This window comes from Scyliorhinus torazame, chromosome 3, assembly GCF_047496885.1.
Source record: "Scyliorhinus torazame isolate Kashiwa2021f chromosome 3, sScyTor2.1, whole genome shotgun sequence".
Classification (NCBI taxonomy): Eukaryota; Metazoa; Chordata; class Chondrichthyes; order Carcharhiniformes; family Scyliorhinidae; genus Scyliorhinus; species Scyliorhinus torazame.
The window spans coordinates 29,317,310-29,334,554 of record NC_092709.1 but is presented as its reverse complement, the minus strand read 5'-3'; the positions used below and the strand labels follow the sequence as shown (position 1 = coordinate 29,334,554).

The 17,245-nt window shown below is 43.3% G+C and overlaps 1 protein-coding gene across 1 annotated transcript; it reads right to left on the bottom strand.

Annotated features, from left to right (window-relative positions):
* Positions 1 to 328: 328 nt before the first annotated feature.
* LOC140408381 (THAP domain-containing protein 1-like) lies at positions 329 to 11,412 on the bottom strand. The gene is made up of 3 exons (XM_072495504.1): positions 11,295 to 11,412; positions 5,705 to 5,906; positions 329 to 2,363 (listed from the first exon to the last, which is right to left on the bottom strand). Exons 1-3 carry the CDS (start codon positions 11,363 to 11,365, stop codon positions 2,031 to 2,033), a joined length of 606 nt encoding a protein of 201 aa, XP_072351605.1. The 5' UTR covers positions 11,366 to 11,412; the 3' UTR covers positions 329 to 2,030.
* Between the last annotated feature and the right edge of the window lie 5,833 nt (positions 11,413 to 17,245).

Genomic DNA, 17,245 nt, shown 5'->3' with positions numbered 1-17,245 from the left:
CCATTTTTAAAAATAAATTTAGAGTACCCTATTTTTTCTTCCCCCCAATTAAGGGGCAATTTAGTGTGGCCAGTCCACCCAACCTGCACATCTTTGAGTTGAAGTGAAACCCATGCAGACATGGGGAGAATGTGCAAACTCCAGACAGTGACCCAGGGCCGGGATCAAACCCGGGTCCTCAGCGCCGTAGGCAGCAGTGCTAACCACTGCGCTACCATGCCGCTCCACATTCTCATCCATAATCAGACCTCAAGGCGTCCCCCTACACTTACCACTCTTCCTCATGGTACAAAATCACACACAAGAGATAATCAAGACACGAGTGACAGAATGTAAAACTGTATTTTTATTCCATAGTTATTTAAAAATGTTAACAATATTTTCACAACCTGCAATTCTGTCCAGAGACTTGGTTTCTCGGATACTACATTGCATTACATTTTTAGACACGATGTTATTGAAATAATCAAGCAACCTGGCTAATTGTGCAAAGATTATTTTATATACAACTTGTAGTTTTTCGAAAATTCCAAAGTTCAAATACGAACCATATCCTCCTCTAGTTTTCCTCAAAACACCCAGAATAGAATCCCTACTGCGCAGGAGGCCATTCGGCCCATTGAGTCTGCACCGACCCTCTGAATGAGTACTCCATACTGTGAAGGACAAGATTCAAAATGTAGTATAGATCATTAAAAGTAGGAAGTGGAAGTAGGTAGAACCACCAACGGCATGCAAATGCAGTCTTTAGTTTTGTATCCAGAGGCAAAGTACAAATCCAACCAAGGAGGTAATATTGAACTTGTACAAATTGGGATAGTGTCAACCATTTTGACATCCCATTATATAGAAAGGTTATAACAATGGAACAATTCACTGCAACAGATGAGGGGTTACAATTACAGAGACTTGAAAAATTGGGATTTTTCACTTTTTTTTAGTAGAACTGAGAGGTTAAGGGAAGATGTGACAAAGGAATTCAATGAGTGTATAGGTAATGATAGGCTGTAACTACTGCATGACAAAAGATTCATCAAAATAATTAATGGAAGTTTAAAAAAAAGTCAAAAAATTGTCAGAATGTGAAATTCTCTGACACAGAACAGTTGACACAATCTGTAAATACTTCTAAAAGGTAATCAGACAGTTGCTTGAAAGAGGCACAATGAATTGTATGGGGAGAAAGGAATTAGATTAGGTAGTCATGGACAAAAACAGTGCAATTTTTGGCTGAATGCCCTGTTTCACACAGGGTTGTAAGTCTAAACTGTCTGTTAATTTCCCCTTTTCCAATATTGACTTCATACCACCTTGCTGAAGTTTGTTTTGCCATTTTATTATGTTTCAGTTTACCTGTAGTCTTTAGAAGCATGAAAATTTAGTTATCCCAAGTATTTTCTCCACAGCAAAAACATTCCCAGTTTCTTCATCTGCCTCCGTCAGCCAAGATTCCCAATCATTGATATTGGCTTAGCTGCTTTTAGTATACAAAGCTAAGATATCCTCCACTATGGCAATGACCAGAACTATATACACACTTCAAGCAGAGCTGAATAAGTGCTCTCTAAAACAGTCACTAGTATTGACTTGTATTCCAACCCTTTGGCCAAATATGCCAAGACCCAGTTTGTTTTAATTTCTGTCTCACATGGTGATTGTTTAAGTGAGCTTTCTATCAGTATCCCTAGATGTATCATGTTCACTGTATATGCTCACTGGTTAACCCATTTCTCCAATCTCATCACTTTGCTTTTTTGGCTATTCTAAACTTGTAAGTGCAATGCCACATATTTGTCTACAGTTGTTCTGCTTGTGTTATTTGCAGTCCCCTACCCTATATATCAACAAATTTAAACAGTTGTTCCTATTTAAAATTATTTATGTACAATGTAAACAATAATTGTCCTAGCAGTGACCCCGGAGGCATTTTGCTAGATACTTCCTTCCCTTGATTTTGGGTAGTAAAGATAATTGGTTATGTTTGCACACTACCTGCCATTTAAGTGTTGTACTAGTAAACATTTTCACATTTAAATTTTAATCACTTCATACAAAGTACCATGTAACAACACACAACTCTGATGCGGTAATATCTCTTGTGTATTAAGTTCCTGCAATAATTTCTTCATTCTCTGCAATCGTTGCTCTTGACGACGAGATTTCTGCTGCAAGAATTTCAGTTTCTTTTTCAGCTTCTCATTCTGTTCTTCCAGCTGCTGAATTTTTCTCTTTTGCAAACACGCGTCACCCACACTGTAGCTGTGATCGTAAACAGTTAGCAGACCATTTGCTTGGTTTAATTCAGCACCCTCTATTTCTTCTGCTGCACGAGGATAGTCGCTTGCCTTTGCCATTTCTAACTTCTATTGACACAATGATTAATAGATTAACAGTTCTGAACATATACTTTCAATATTCAGTAATAGTAGATTTAAAGTTTAGAATCACTTTTGCAAAAGTGATCTGCAGTTATTTCCTCAAACTACAACATTTTATCTAATCCTAATGGTTTTAATACGATACTTTAATGTTAAAGTATAACATGGCTTATAATCAGTTACATATAAAATTAAATTAAAGCACATTTCACAGCATATGTTTCATAAAAAAAGTCTAGCCCAACAAGTTTTCTGGAGTTAACCATTTTAAAGTTCAAGATTATGCTTTTTTATCTGAAATAAAAAATCAACTTAGATTTTGGGATCGGAGGGTGAAAAGGTTTAATTTCTACATATGTTCGGTTTGATCAAATGCTGAGTCAGACAACACAAAATGTGTATTTAGAGATGAGGAAAGATTTGTGAAACATCAGGGATAATTGAACACTGGAAAGGTACCAGAAGGTTAATGTGATAACCATATTCAAAAAGGATGACCAAACAGATAGACATAGCTACAGGCTCGCGTGTCAATCACCCCAGAGTCTATATTTTCCGAGTGTAAAAAAGATCCAATGAGCTGAGGTCATGGTTTTTCTCATCTAACATTAGGGATTTCCTTTGATGTTGGGACAGCATATTTGCAATATTAATGAATTCAGCATGTTGTCAGATGAAAAATAGAGTGTCAAAACAAGCAGCCTATTCTGCACCAGGATGCCAATCAGGGTATGCTATATGTGAGGTGTTAATAACTAAACCTTTACGGTGGCACAGTGGTTAGCACTGCTTCCCCGCTGAGGATGGGTTCAATCCCAGCCCTGGGTCACTGTGTGTGTGGAGTTTGCGCATTCTCCCCATGTCTGCATGGGTTTTACCCCACAACCCAAAGTTGTGCAGGGTAGGTGCATTGGCCACACTAAATTGTCTCAAAAAACTAAACCTTTACATTACTTGAAATACATTGTTTGCACTTCAAAAGGTTTCCTTCATAATACTTGAGATTTTCAATTGATCTTCAGTTCACTGTGGGAATAGGAGAACAGAGCTTCCCAAGTGTCTGCCAAACAAATTACATGCATATTAAAGTATACAGAAAATGGAAAATAGCAAGCTTTTAGGCATTCCACCCAGTTTTTACATATCAGAAATTGGATTATTCTGTTAGCATTGTGATTTCACAGTGACTTCATTGCAGTGTTAAAGTAAGCCTACTTGTGACAATAAAGATGATTATTTTTTGTGCTTCGAGGCATTTTAGGCATAAATAAATCAGCTACACTTTAGCAGTTTTTGCCTGTACACAATAGTCAAGTGCAGGCTATCTTCTCCTGATTCAGTTGACAAGATAATATATTTTGCTGTGAGATTATGATTCCATATCCTAGTCTACCATTTAACTCAATAACTCAACCACAGCAGTCGAGAGAGGTGCAAGTTTTAGTTCTGCTTAATGCAGAATGCTATTCAACCATTAATTAACATTAGATAAAGTAAATATATTGGAAGAATAACAGTTTTTTTTAAAAATTAAGTGATGATTCATTTACATGACAGAGTTTAAAGATTAACACATTCATCAAAGAGATACAAATGAATTGCCAGTTGCAAAATGATTGCCCACTTGAGATAAAGGAGAAGTGGAATCAAATCAACTGAAGTATGTCTGGCTGACAAATAAATACACATTTGATCTGACAAGCATACCAACCGGAGTGGGAAGCTTTTTATATGTGATCTGAATGCCCATTAAATAAGGAGGGGGGGTGAAAGCTTCAATTCAAAGTTCTCCCTCCTAATCCTGTCAGAAATTGTATGATAACTTTTGAGTGAATGGAAAATTCAATTTTAACATATTTTCTTTCCATCTTCTCTCCTTTGCAACATTAAATATGATTTACTGCTGCCATTGAACCATACCTGCTTTAACAAACATAATTAAAATACAAGACACAATGTGTACTAGATGTTCCATTTTTATGTCAGTGTAGCTTGGATGCACTTGCTTTTGGAGAAAGGTGGTGCCTTTGCTTCCCACCTATAAAGTATTTAGTGTTTGGACAAACACTGGTGGGCTGTACCGAGAGCATTCTACATCAACAAGGGACTGTGCTTCCCATTATTAATGCACAAATCAGCCAACAAGTTATGATGAAGCACAAGTGAATTCCTGGATCATTTACACCACCCTGCCTTTACTTTGCAAACTCAACATCTCACTTTTAATCTCCCTCGAGCTTCATGAACTGGTTATATTTGCCCTTTAAACTTGCCACAGAAAGTTTGGTCAAGTAATAAATTGTGTACCTGGTCTGTTAATGATGCAATAATTGTAACTGACTGCCAATCAACCTCGGACACAGAAAATTAATGGTTAAAAATGGGGAGCCTCATTTCTTCATGAAGTGAATTATTGGGAGATTTTAGAAATGGCAATTAAAAAAATTTTTTTTTTTAATTTTTTTTAAAAAGGCTCACTTCACCACCCCCCCCCCCCCTCCACACCTCTTTTTAAAAAATAAATTTAGAGTACCCAATTCATTTTTCCCAATTAAGCAGCAATTTAGCGTGGTCGATCCACCTACCCTGTACATCTTTGGGTTGTGGGGGTGAAACCCACACAAACACGGAGAGAATATATAAACTCCACACGGACAGTGACCCAGAGCCGGGATCGAACCTGGGACATTGGCGCCATGAGGCAGCAGTGCTAACCACTACACCATCGTGCTACCCCCTCCCCCCCCACTCTTAATCCAGCCTTTCATTCCCTTTCTATTTCCCTTTCTGATCCTGATTTGAAAATTCAATCACTAATTCACTCTCCACTAATTCACTCTCCTCTCTCTGTTTATTTATCAATCCTTAAATCTCATTGGTTAAGAAGATACACTGTTGTTCATTGCGATCTCAAATGCACTGTTAATTGTTTGCAGTTGCAGGGTAAAAAGGTTTTGAACTGAAGGGCTGAGGAAAAAGTCCAACTGACTGGGCAGGAATCAAGATGCCCAACTCTCTCAGATCCCAACCCACCAAAGCAAGATCTCATTTCCCTGTTCTAATTATGTAGGTAAATGTTAAAGAATCCATGATACTATCCAAAGAAGAGAATTATTTCAGTGTCCTAGCTAACATTTTTTTCAAATAACACTATCAAGATCAGCTTAATTGATAATTCATTTCATGGCTATTTGTATTAAATGTCTGATATTGGATCTTTAATATGATAGGATCATTATGCATTAAATTCTACACACCAATAGCAATACAATTAATATTAATCTATAAAAGGTAGGTTATAAAATTCGAACAACAAAAAAAGTTACCTTTGACTGTTGATTTGGTCGGGTAAAGCAGAAAATGGATGGTACAGCATTTTCTTCCAGTATTTTGTTGTTACAGTTCTTTCTAAAACAATCCAACGTGAAATGTTCTGAGCAAAGATTACTGTTTTTGGTGGGTGTAAAATTACGTCTCCTTACTGCAGCCAGCCACTTCTTACAGAGCTCTGGGCGTTTCAGGGGAAACCTTTAAACAGGTTTTAGAAATATTGTTAGAGGAAAGACCTTAATTAAATATTTTAACAGGATGATCAGCAAAACGCGTGAACACTTGCAGTCAATTCGATTATGTAGTTCTTCTGTGCATTCACCTCCTACATTTGATGTCGATGGACATGCTGCTAGCAGAAAGATCAAAGCTACAGAAGTTACAGGAGGGAAATCACAGTAGCAATCAAATAGGACAAATCTGAGGGAATCTGCCGCATTCCATCTGCCAGACCACCACTACCCACCCAGGAATGGGCAGTTCTCATATGGAAGGTCCAGGCCTATATGTCAGATAATTGAGAATAAGCGGTTCAGAAAGCCGCTCAGATCACACCTTTGTGCTCTGCTTAACACTAAAGTACAAGTGAACTACACACGTGCTGGACCTACTGCACAGAAGAGTCACAAGGCAGGTGCCCAGTAAAAAGGGGATTTATGTGCAAATTTAAGACTGAGAAATCATTCACATAAAGAGAGATCAACACATGATTCGAGGAGGGCTTAATGACCTCTATGATCCATTGTTATCTTGTAATCTCAATTTTTGGAATGAGGATAATAAGGAGCAATGTGTGTTGCCTGCAATTCCCAAGAACGATCGTCTGCAGCTTTAGAATCAAGGTCATGCTGCAATGCATTGGACCATGTATGTCTGTCATGGAAAGCCTAATTGAATAATGCACCAGATGGTACAATGATCTGTAAACGTGCTAAAATTTCAGATCTGTCTTAGATATTCTCTTAGTACAGAAAGGTGCCCACGCTGATCATGCATAACTGGGGCACAGCGAACATTTCAGCATTACCTCAGTCAGTTTCCTCAAGGAGGAATAAATTATGCTGCCCAATTCCATCAGCTGACTGGATGTGGGCTTTTGGTGTCCATCTGCATATTAGCAGAGTGTTGGTTCCTTTGTTGCAGGAGCTGTACCGAACCACCTCCAATGTAGCAACTGGGGAACGCATTGCTTACGGAGCTGTGGGTTGCGTCAACACTCTGCATTCTGAGCCACGAGTGGTAGCACCATGCTTTCGTTGAATTTGAATTTATTATATACTGGCATCTCTGCATTGTCTCACAGAGCTTGAAGGCTGCTGTGCCTGCCTCCAGTTTGAGTACCATAGATTGAATCAAATTCCAGAATGCATGACTTCCAATGGCATCTCTAATTTCCCTCCTTTGTCTGTACACTAAACTGACATAATGCTCCCCAAATACTTTTTTAAAAATCAAGAACTGAAACTTGCTGGCTGTATTACTGACTTATTTTGGTTGGTTTTGGTGAAGTTATCCTATTGTTACTGAGAAGCTCCATGAAAAAGAGGTTCTGCATATACTCTCACGGACCTGTCTGCCAGTTCCTCCCGGCACCATCACTATCTCATGCTGTCTATGCAATAAAAGATGGAGTCGTTTTAATGTAGTAGGTAATGTTCAATCTAAACGAGCACCCAGCAAACTCCGATTTTATACTTCTCTGCATTTTCATGTGCTCAACATGAAGCTTATGAAATAATTTAACAGCGTATATGCTGAAAGTCTGGAATAAACACAAAAAATGCTACAAGTGCTCAACAGGTCAGTCAGCACCTGTGCAAAGAGTAGATGTTTCAGATAACAAACTTTCATCAGAACTGCCTGAGCATTTCCAGTATTTTCTGTTTTATATTTGAAAGACAGAACTGCTATGTACACATTAAACAAAAAAACTGGTGTGTGAAACCAACCTAGTAGTTCTTTACCCCTTAAAAAGAGACAAAGAAACAAGTGCAATGCTCTCTATTTAGTGGGAAAGGTAAATCTTGTATTTAGGTACTCCTTTCATAACTCTAAAACACACAAGGGCCAATTAAGCACTTTGTAAGTGCAGTCACTATTGTGATTACATGGCAGTTTCGACAACACTTTGGGTTTGGGGCAGGGTCAAGGGAAATGCCACTTCAGGGGAAACCACAGATTTGAGCCAGGGAAGTAGGACGGAAATTTTCAGAAATGGGAGGAAAAGGGGTTTAAGACACTAAAAGATTTGTTTCTTGGGGATCGGTTTGCAGGATTGAAGGAGCTGGGGGTGAAGTATGGGCTGGAGCAGGGGGAAATGTTTAGCTACATAGAGGTTCGAGATTTTGCTAGGAAGGAGATACAGAGCTTCCCGGTGGAGCCGGCCTCCACATTGCTGAAGGAGGTGCTGACGACAGGACGACTGGAGAAGGGGGTAGTGTTGGCGGTTTATTTTGGAAGAGATCAAAGCAAAGTGGGAGGAAGAGTTGTGGGAGGGTATGGAGGAGGGGTTCTGGTGTGAGGTGCTCCAGAGAGTGAACCCCTCCACCTCGTGCGCGAGATTGGGGCTGATACAGTTGAAGGTGGTATATAGAGCACGCCTCACAAGGGCAAGGGTGAGCCGGCTCTTTGAAGAAGATTACTGGAAGGAGGTTTTTAGGGTAATCTCTAAAGTGGTGCACCTGAAACTGGACCCGGGTCCTCGGGAGGTCATATTCGGGGTGTCAGACTAGCCGGGCTTTGAAACGGGTGCGGAGGCAGATGTAGCCTCCGCCTCATTGATCGCCCGTAAGCAGATCCTGTTAGGATAGAGAGCAACCTCTCCATCCTGTGCCCTGGCGTGGGGACCTGTTGGAATTCTTGACTCTTGAGAAGGTTAAGTTTGAACTGAGGGGAAGGATGGAGGGGTTCTACAATTCATGGGCGTTATGCATTATGCACTTTCAAGAATTGGATAACATCGAACATTAGTGGGGGAGGGCAGGGGTATGTGGTAATGGTGACTATGGGTGATTCCTGATTCCTTGTTATTTGTTTATGTTAACATTCAGGCAGTTGTTTGTGGGTTGGTGGGAGGATGGGATTGTTGTTGTTGATGTGGGGATTGACATTATATTCGTTACTGCTTATTGTTTATTGTTGGTGGGTGCAAATTTGGGAGAAAATGTGAAAAAGGAGAATGAAAATATATTTTTTTAAACTATAGGAAGGTCACCAAACAGCAATGAAACAAATGATCAGACAATCAGATTTTTAGGTCTCGAGGGCAGCACGGTGGCGCAGTTTTTTGCATGAGGTCCCAGGTTCAATCCCGGACCTGGGTCACTGTCTGTGCGGAGTTTGCACATTCTCCCCATGTCTGTGTGGGTTTCGCCGTCACAACCTAAAGGTGTGCAGGTTAGGTGGATTGGCCACACTAAATTGCCCCTTAATTGGAAAAATGAATTGGGTACTCTAAATTTATTAGAAAATAGATGTTTAGGTCTTGGTTGAAGGATAACATTGTTCAGGACACAAGAGCTCAGCCACTCTAAAGTTCAGATAATGCTGTGGGATCTGATAATGCTGTTGGGGAGGTGGTGGCGTAGTGAAACTGTCACTGGACGAGTTAACCAGAGTAATGCTCTGGGGACCCAAGTTCAAATCCTGCCACTGTAGACGATGAAATTTGAATTCAATAAAAATCTGGAATTGAAAGTCTAATGATGACAATAAAACCATTGTCTTTTAAAAAAATAAATTTAGTGTTCCCAATTAGGTTTTTTCCTAATTAAGGGGCAATCCACCTACCCTGCACATCTTTCGATTGTGGGGGTGAGACCCACTCCGACACGGGAAGAATGTGCAAACTCCACACGAACAGTGACCCTGGGCTGGGATCAAACGTTGATCCTTAGCACTGAGGCAGCAGTGCTAACCACTGTGCCACCCCATGAAACCATTGTCAATTGTCAAAAATACCCACCAGGTTCATTAATGTCCATTAGGGAAGGAAATCGGCTGCCTTTACCTGGTCTGGTCTACATGTAACTCCAGATCCACTGCAATGTGGTTGACTCTTAACTGCCCCCCCCCCCCCCCCAACCCCCAAGGGTAATTAGGGATGGGCGATAAATGCTGGCACAACCTGCAATGCGCTTGTCCCATGAACAAATTTTTTCAAAATCTCATACATCCACCTAAAGAGAAGTCATGGTTTGAGTTCAACATCTCACCCGACAGATAATCTGGTGAATAATACACACTCCCTCAGTACTGCAGTGAAGTACCAGTCAGATTGGAGTAATATGCTTCAGTCTCTGGAGTCTGGCTCAAAGAAAGGAATATCACCACTGAACTGTGACAGACATACAAGACAGAAAAATAGTTCAATTCATCCTGTGTACATAACCAAATTTAGGGCAGCACAGTAGCACAAGTGGATAGCACTGTGGCTTCACAGCGCCAGGGTCCCAGGTTCGATTCCCCGCTGGGTCACTGTCTGTGCAGAGTCTGCATGTTCTCTCCGTGTCAGCGTGGGTTTTCTCCAGGTGCTCCGGTTTCCTCCCAGTGTCCAAAGATTGGCCATAATAAATTGCCCTTAGCGACCAAAAAGGATAGGAGGGGTTATTGGGTTACGGGGATAGGGTGGAAGTGAGGAATTAAGTGGGTCGGTGCAGACTCAATGGACCGAATGGCCTCCTCCTGCACTGTATGTTCTATGATCCATCAGAACAGAAGGCAGATCGCAAACAAATATTATACATTTTGGTTTTTTTAAAAATATAAATTTAGATTATCCAATTCATCTTTTCCCATTAAGGGGCAATTTAGCATGGTCAATCCACCTACCCTGCACAGCTTTGGGTTGTGGGGGCGAAACCCACGCAAACACAGAGAATGTGCAAACTCCACATGGACAGTGACCATGAGCCAGAATCGAACCTGGGACCTCAGCGCCGTGAGGCAGCAGTGCTACTCACTGCGCCACGGTGCTGCCCTTGGTTTTTGTTTTTTCAAATAAATTTAGAGTACCCAATTCATTCTTTCAAATTAAGGGGCAATTTAGCATGACCAATCCACCTACCCTGCACAGCTTTGGGTTGTGGGGGCGAAACCCACACAAACTCCACATGGACAGTGACCCAGAGTCGGGATTGAACCTGGGACCTCGTCGTCGTGAGGCAGCTGTGCTAATCACTGTGCCACCGTGCTGCCCTAAACAATTATTATACATAAGTTTGTATTCATACAATAACAGAAACCTTTCCACTTGTTCACAGCTTTCCCACCAATCAAAAAAAAATCTACTCCCCTTAAACCTCCCCCACCACTCCCACTCCCTGTTCCATACCCCCCAAACCACCTTTCCTAATGAAGCCCCCTTCCATTCCCTCCCCCAAAACCCCGTCCTCTTCAACTCCCCTCCTGAAACTCTTCGCAAACCCTACCTCAACTCCCTCTCCTGAACCAACTCCCAACAACCCTCCTCCCTCCACCCCCCCCCCCAACACCATCAGGCGGTGTGTAAAGACTGGGCCACCGAACGTGGTCACTCTGGGGTGGCGCCGAGACCACACAAAGAGAAAGCTGCCGGGCGCAGCCTACCTGTGGAAGGAAACTCCCCGGTCCTTATCGTAGCGATTCTTGCAGCCATAGGCCGAACAGGACAACACCATGACACCAGAACGGCCCCACTGCCCAATTCACCCACCTGAGAACAAACCCGGCCCTGATTGGCTGGAGAGAGCTCGGTTCTGATTGGCTGGAGGGAGCTCGGTTCTGATTGGCCGGATCGCTGCAGACTCGGATTGGTTGGTGCAATCACGGTTCTGATTGGTTGGACCAACACTGGGGTGGCAGGCAATGTAATTAATGCACAAGGTGAAGGAGAAACCTGTCCACCTTCCTGGTCATCCAACTCCTGACAGCTCCTGGCTTGTCACTGTAGTGGTCTATTGGTCTGTGTTTCATTTATGTGGGTGTTTATTACAGATACTGTGCTTGATTAGTTAAGCATGGGCATGGACTTGGAGGGTTGTAAACAAGCTGAAGAATGGCTGGAAGGTGGAGCTATAAGCAAGGTGCAGACATTCTAAAGCACTGCGACTAAAACCGGTTAATCATAGAATTTACAGTGCAGAAGGAGGCCATTCGGCCCATTGAGTCTGCACCAGCTCTTGGAAAGAGCACCCTACCCATGGTCAACACCTCAACCCTATCCCCATAACCCAGTAACCCCACCCTAACGGCAATTTTGGACACTAAGGGCAATTTATCATGGCCAATCCACCTAACCTGCACGTCTTTGGACTGTGGGAGGAAACCGGAGCACCCGGAAGAAACCCACGCACACAAGTGGAGGATGTGCAGACTCCGCACAGACAGTGACCCAAGCCGGAATCGAACCTGGGACCCTGGAGCTGTGAAGCAATTGTGCTATCCACAATGCTACCGTGGAATTTAGTGTCATCACTCAAAGCTCCGAGATATAAAGTATACAATGGCGACTGACCAGAATGGAAAAGATTCATTTGGGAAGGCACCAAACAGATTGGGAGACTTTGTTGAAAACACGCAGAGGTGAAGTCGAGGAGCCAGAGAGAGCACGCAGACATCCAAATAACACATCTGTGCTAGATAGATGCTACAGCACATAGCGTTCCTGTCATCGAACCAGACAAGGCGGTCTGCATTTGTGGGGATTACAAACTGACTGTGAAATGAGCAGCCTAATGAAACAGAAAGAGAAAATGCTGGAAAATCTCAGCAGGTCTGGCAGCATCTGTAGGGAGAGAAAAGAGCTAACGTTTCAAGTCCGATGACAAAGATGAATTAGATGAGTCCTCTCGAGAGTAGGTGACCATCAACACGCTCAAGGGCTTGTATGAATATACCCGTTTCCCGTTTGGAGTTTTCAGCGCACAATAGAAACTTTATTACGGGGATTACCCAGAGTTGCAATTTATTCAGATGATGTACTAATTGTCGGTTCTACAGGAGAGGATAACTTAGCCAACATGAAGGAGGTATTAAATATGTTCACAAACACTGGTATGTGCTTAAGAAAAGAGAAATGTGTGTTTCAGGACAGCGAGGTGGCCTATTTGGCTTACAAAGTAGGAAAAGGGCTGTACCCCTTGATGAAAAAGTAAAAATCATATGGGAAGCACTTTCCCCAAAAATACTACCGAGGTGAAGTTATTCTTAGAACTGATAAACTATTATGGTAGATTCATCCCAAATTTGTCTACCTCATTAGCACCTTTCATACCTTACTGAAGAAACACCAAAAGTGGTTTTGGAGGGCTCCTCAAAAAATGAAAATGAAATGAAATGAAAATCACTTATTGTTACAAGTAGGCTTCAATGAAGTTACTGTGAAAAGCCCCTAATCACCACATTCCGGCACCTGTTCGGGGAGGCTGTTACGGGAATTGAACCGTGTTGCTGGCCTGCCTTGGTCTGCTTTCAAAGCCAGTGACTTTTAGCCCTGTGCTAAACAGCCCCACACTGATGAGGCTTTCAATCAGGCAAAGCAACAACTTCTGTCCATTGGTCTACTGGTCCATTTTGACACGAAAAAGGAGCTTGCCCTTACCTGCGATGCATCTCCATATGGAATCGGAGCCGTACTTAATCATAGATTAAATGATGGAATGGCGAGGCCGATTACTTAGGTGTCCAGAACCCTCTCTGAGGCAGAGGAGGGATACTCTCAAATCGGAAAAGAAGGTCATGTTCAGCATTAAAAAAATCTACCAAAACATATATGGAAGGCATTTCACAATAATAATAATAGACCATAAACCATTATTAGGGTTATTCAAAGAAGATCAGGCAATCCTTTCCATTGCCTCTGCACAGATACAACATTGGACATTAATGCTCTCAGCATAAGAGTACATATTGGAGCAATGACCTGGGACACAGATAACTAATGCCAATGCTTTGAGCTTTCTTCCATTACCCATAGGTTCAACACCCCCACCGGTACCAGAAAGAAGACTTTAAACATTTTATAAACACTGCTTGTATCCTCAAAACAAATCAGAACTTGGACACAAAGGGACCCTGTCCTGTCAAATATGAAGAATATGGTGTTAAGTGGGGGTTGCAATGGTCAAGCTTCAGAGGCAATGAAGCCATATTTGACCTGTAAAGACAAACTAAGTTGTGAAGACGATGTGCTCCTTTGGGGGTCATGAGTGGTTGTTCCCATTCCGGGAAAACTATTATTATTGGAGGAATTGCATAGCGCCCACCCGGGCATATCTAAAATGAAAATGTTGGTAAGAAGCTACTTATGGTGGCCCAGCATTGATGCCAATATAACGGAACTAGTTGAACAATATGACCAATGTCAGGAACAACGTAGCTTGCCCGCTGCTGCCCCTCTGCACCCATGGGAATGGCTTGTTAAGGCTTGGGTGAGAGTACACATTGACTTTGCAGGTGCTTTCATGGGATCAATGTTCCTTTTATTAATGGATTCACACTCAAAATGGATAAGACCATTGGCGGAACTATTGATGGGACAACAGCTTTGCACCAGGTTAAGCTTGTAATTTCCACATTTGGTGCACATGGTAGAGCCCCAACAGGAATGCAAAAAAGAAATTGCGATGCCATAAGATCTGAGAGACTGCATAAGATGGTGACACAGTCTATGTACGGAATTTCAGAGATGGCTCCAGTTGGGTTCCAGGAGTCATATTAGAAAAAATGGGGTCTGTATCCGATATGGTCAAAGTCCAAGGGAAAATTCTGAGGGAACACCTAGACCACCTCAGAAGTTGGGAGCCTGTCCCCATTGAGGCCTTACCTCCGACCACAGTGGTGACTGTCGTGTTATTCACCCTGGGGTAACACGGGCTGCAACAGGATGCAGATGAACGGTAAAGCATACACCAAACGTAGGTGTTGGTTCAATACGATTTATTGAACTTCTGTAACAATGCACACAGCTGGCTGTGGGTTGACACTCTACTACTCTAAGTGTACTAACTCTAACTTACTAGACCAGGCTAGCTCTGATCCACGTGTAGAAGGTGCTGACTGATATATACACCCTGACTGTCGCTACAGTTGTCACCAGTGGAAAGAGGCGGAGTGCTGATGCCTCGTGTGTTTTATAGTTGGAAGCCCCCCTCTGGTGTTCTGTCTGGTGATTGGTTGTGTTTGTGTTCTTTCCGGTATGTCGATTGGCTAACCCGGGTGTCTGTCACTGACTGTTTTTACCTCATGATGTGCATGGGTGCATATTATGACATTCCCCCCTTTTTAAAAAAATGTTGTCAGTTGCTTAGAGCATATACGACATATTTACAGATATAACTATTTACAGCAAATGGCGAGTGAAGGCATATGTACATGTTAGGTGTCTAGCATGCAGATACAGAACAATATGTACAAAGGAAATATTTATAAGTCCAATCTCTGGGGCTGGAGTCGGATCCTTGTCGACCGCCTGAGAGGTGGAGGTGGGGACAACGGCGCCTTGACAGGCGGGATTGGTGGCCTCGTGGAGCGAGGTGTCCGGAAAAGGCATAACGACAGCTGGGAACGTGAGATCCGGTGGTGGGCAGGCAAGTTTGCGTAGTGCCCTTCTGCTGTGCCTGACAATAGATCCATCAGCCACGCGAACCATGAACGACCTGGGAGCAGCCTGTTGAACAACAACAGCTGGAGCTGACCAGCATCCGCCAAGCAACTTGATACAAACAACATCTTCCAGAGAGAGCACAGGCAAATCAATAGCATGAGCATCGTATGTCAGCTTTTGCCGGTTTCGGAGTTGCTGCACCTTTTGCAGCACTGGGAGGTGATCCAGGTCAGGTAAATGAATGGCCGGAACAGTCGTCCTCTGGATCCGTGGTGTTACCAGGTTCCGAATCCAGCAGGTCTTGCTACACACTTCAAACTCATTTGCGTTGGAACTGTGATCGCTGGCCCATGATCGGAGGTGCAGACCTGCACAAGGCTGCATAATGGCCAGTCTTCCCACAATTTAAACATCGCCTGCCTCTTGCAAAGCATTGCCCTTTAAGTGGGCAGTGCCACAGTTCGGCCACGTCATGACGTTGACGTCGTAACGCTCCGTGCGTCGTCGCACCTGCGCAGTGTGGTCTTCGGCCGCTTCATTCTCCCATCCATGGTGCGCATGCATGGGACCCTGGGAAAAGCGTGCAAAATGGCCGCCTTCAGCGATGCTAAGGCACCGCATTCGGGCGATGGCCTGTACACTCTCTGCCTCGTGGGAGGCACGTTGGTCCTGTTCTGTCGATTTAAGGCGGGATTAGCGACTTTTCGCCTGTTCATGCACTTTACACGTCTCGATGGCTACTGGCAGGGTCATGTTTTTTATTTTTAGGAGCTGCTCCCACAGGGCATCGGAGTGGACCCCAAACACGATCTGATCCCTGATGAGGGAATCAGCGGTGTCACCGTAGTTGCAGGATTGCGCTAATATGCGGAGATGAGTTATAAAGGATTGGAAAGGCTCATCCTTACCCTGAAGTCGTTGCTGGAATACATGGCGCTCAAAGCTCTCGTTCGTTTCGACTTCACAATGACTGTCGAATTTGGCTAACACGGTCTGGAACTTGGTCTTGTCCTCGCTGTCGGCAAAAGTGAGTGAATTGAAGATTTGGATGGCCTGATCCCCCGCAGTTGATAGGAGCAGCGTGATTTTTCTGGCGTCGGATGCATCCTCAAGGCCCAAGGCCTCAAAGTATAGACTGAATTTCTGCTTGAAGACCCGGAAGTTGGCGTCGAGATTTCCGGAGATCCGGAGCTGTAGAGGGGCCTGGAATTTCTCCATGCCGCTGGAAGGCACTTGCTGGTCGTCACTGAATTAGTCAAGATAAATTACTTAGATTAAGTAGACTCCTGGTACCATGTTGTGTTATTCACCCTGGGGTAACATGGACTGCAGGATGCAGATGAATGGTAAAGCATACACCAAACGTAGGCGTTGGTTCAGTACGATTTATTGAACTTGTAACAATGCACACAGCTGGCTGTGGGCTGACGCTCTACTACTCTAAGTGTACTAACTCTAACTTACTAGACCAGGCTAGCTCTGATCCACGTGTAGAAGGTGCTGACTGATATATACACCCTGACTGTCGCTACAGTTGTCACCAGTGGAAAGAGGCGGAGTGCTGATGCCTCGTGTGTTTTATAGTTGGAAGCCCCCCTCTGGTGTTCTGTCTGGTGATTGGTTGTGTTCTTTCCTGTATGTTGATTGGCTAACCTGGGTGTCTATCACTGCCTGTTTTTACCTCATGATGTGCATGGGTGCATATTATGACAGAGATCATTGCTGGTAGAGGGCTACCACCCGTAGAGGATCCTATGCCCATCTCTCCCAATTGTGAGGACTTGGCAGAGGAACAACATCGGTGACCCTTAGGCACTCACTGCGGAAGCAAAGTTTGCTGATATGCTTCCCACCTCCCGATCCGACTCTGCATGCCCCAGAGTCAATGCCGAAAGCGGAGGAGACCTCCTCGCCATGGAAGCATTGAAGGTAAAACAGGCTTGAGGAGGGAGGG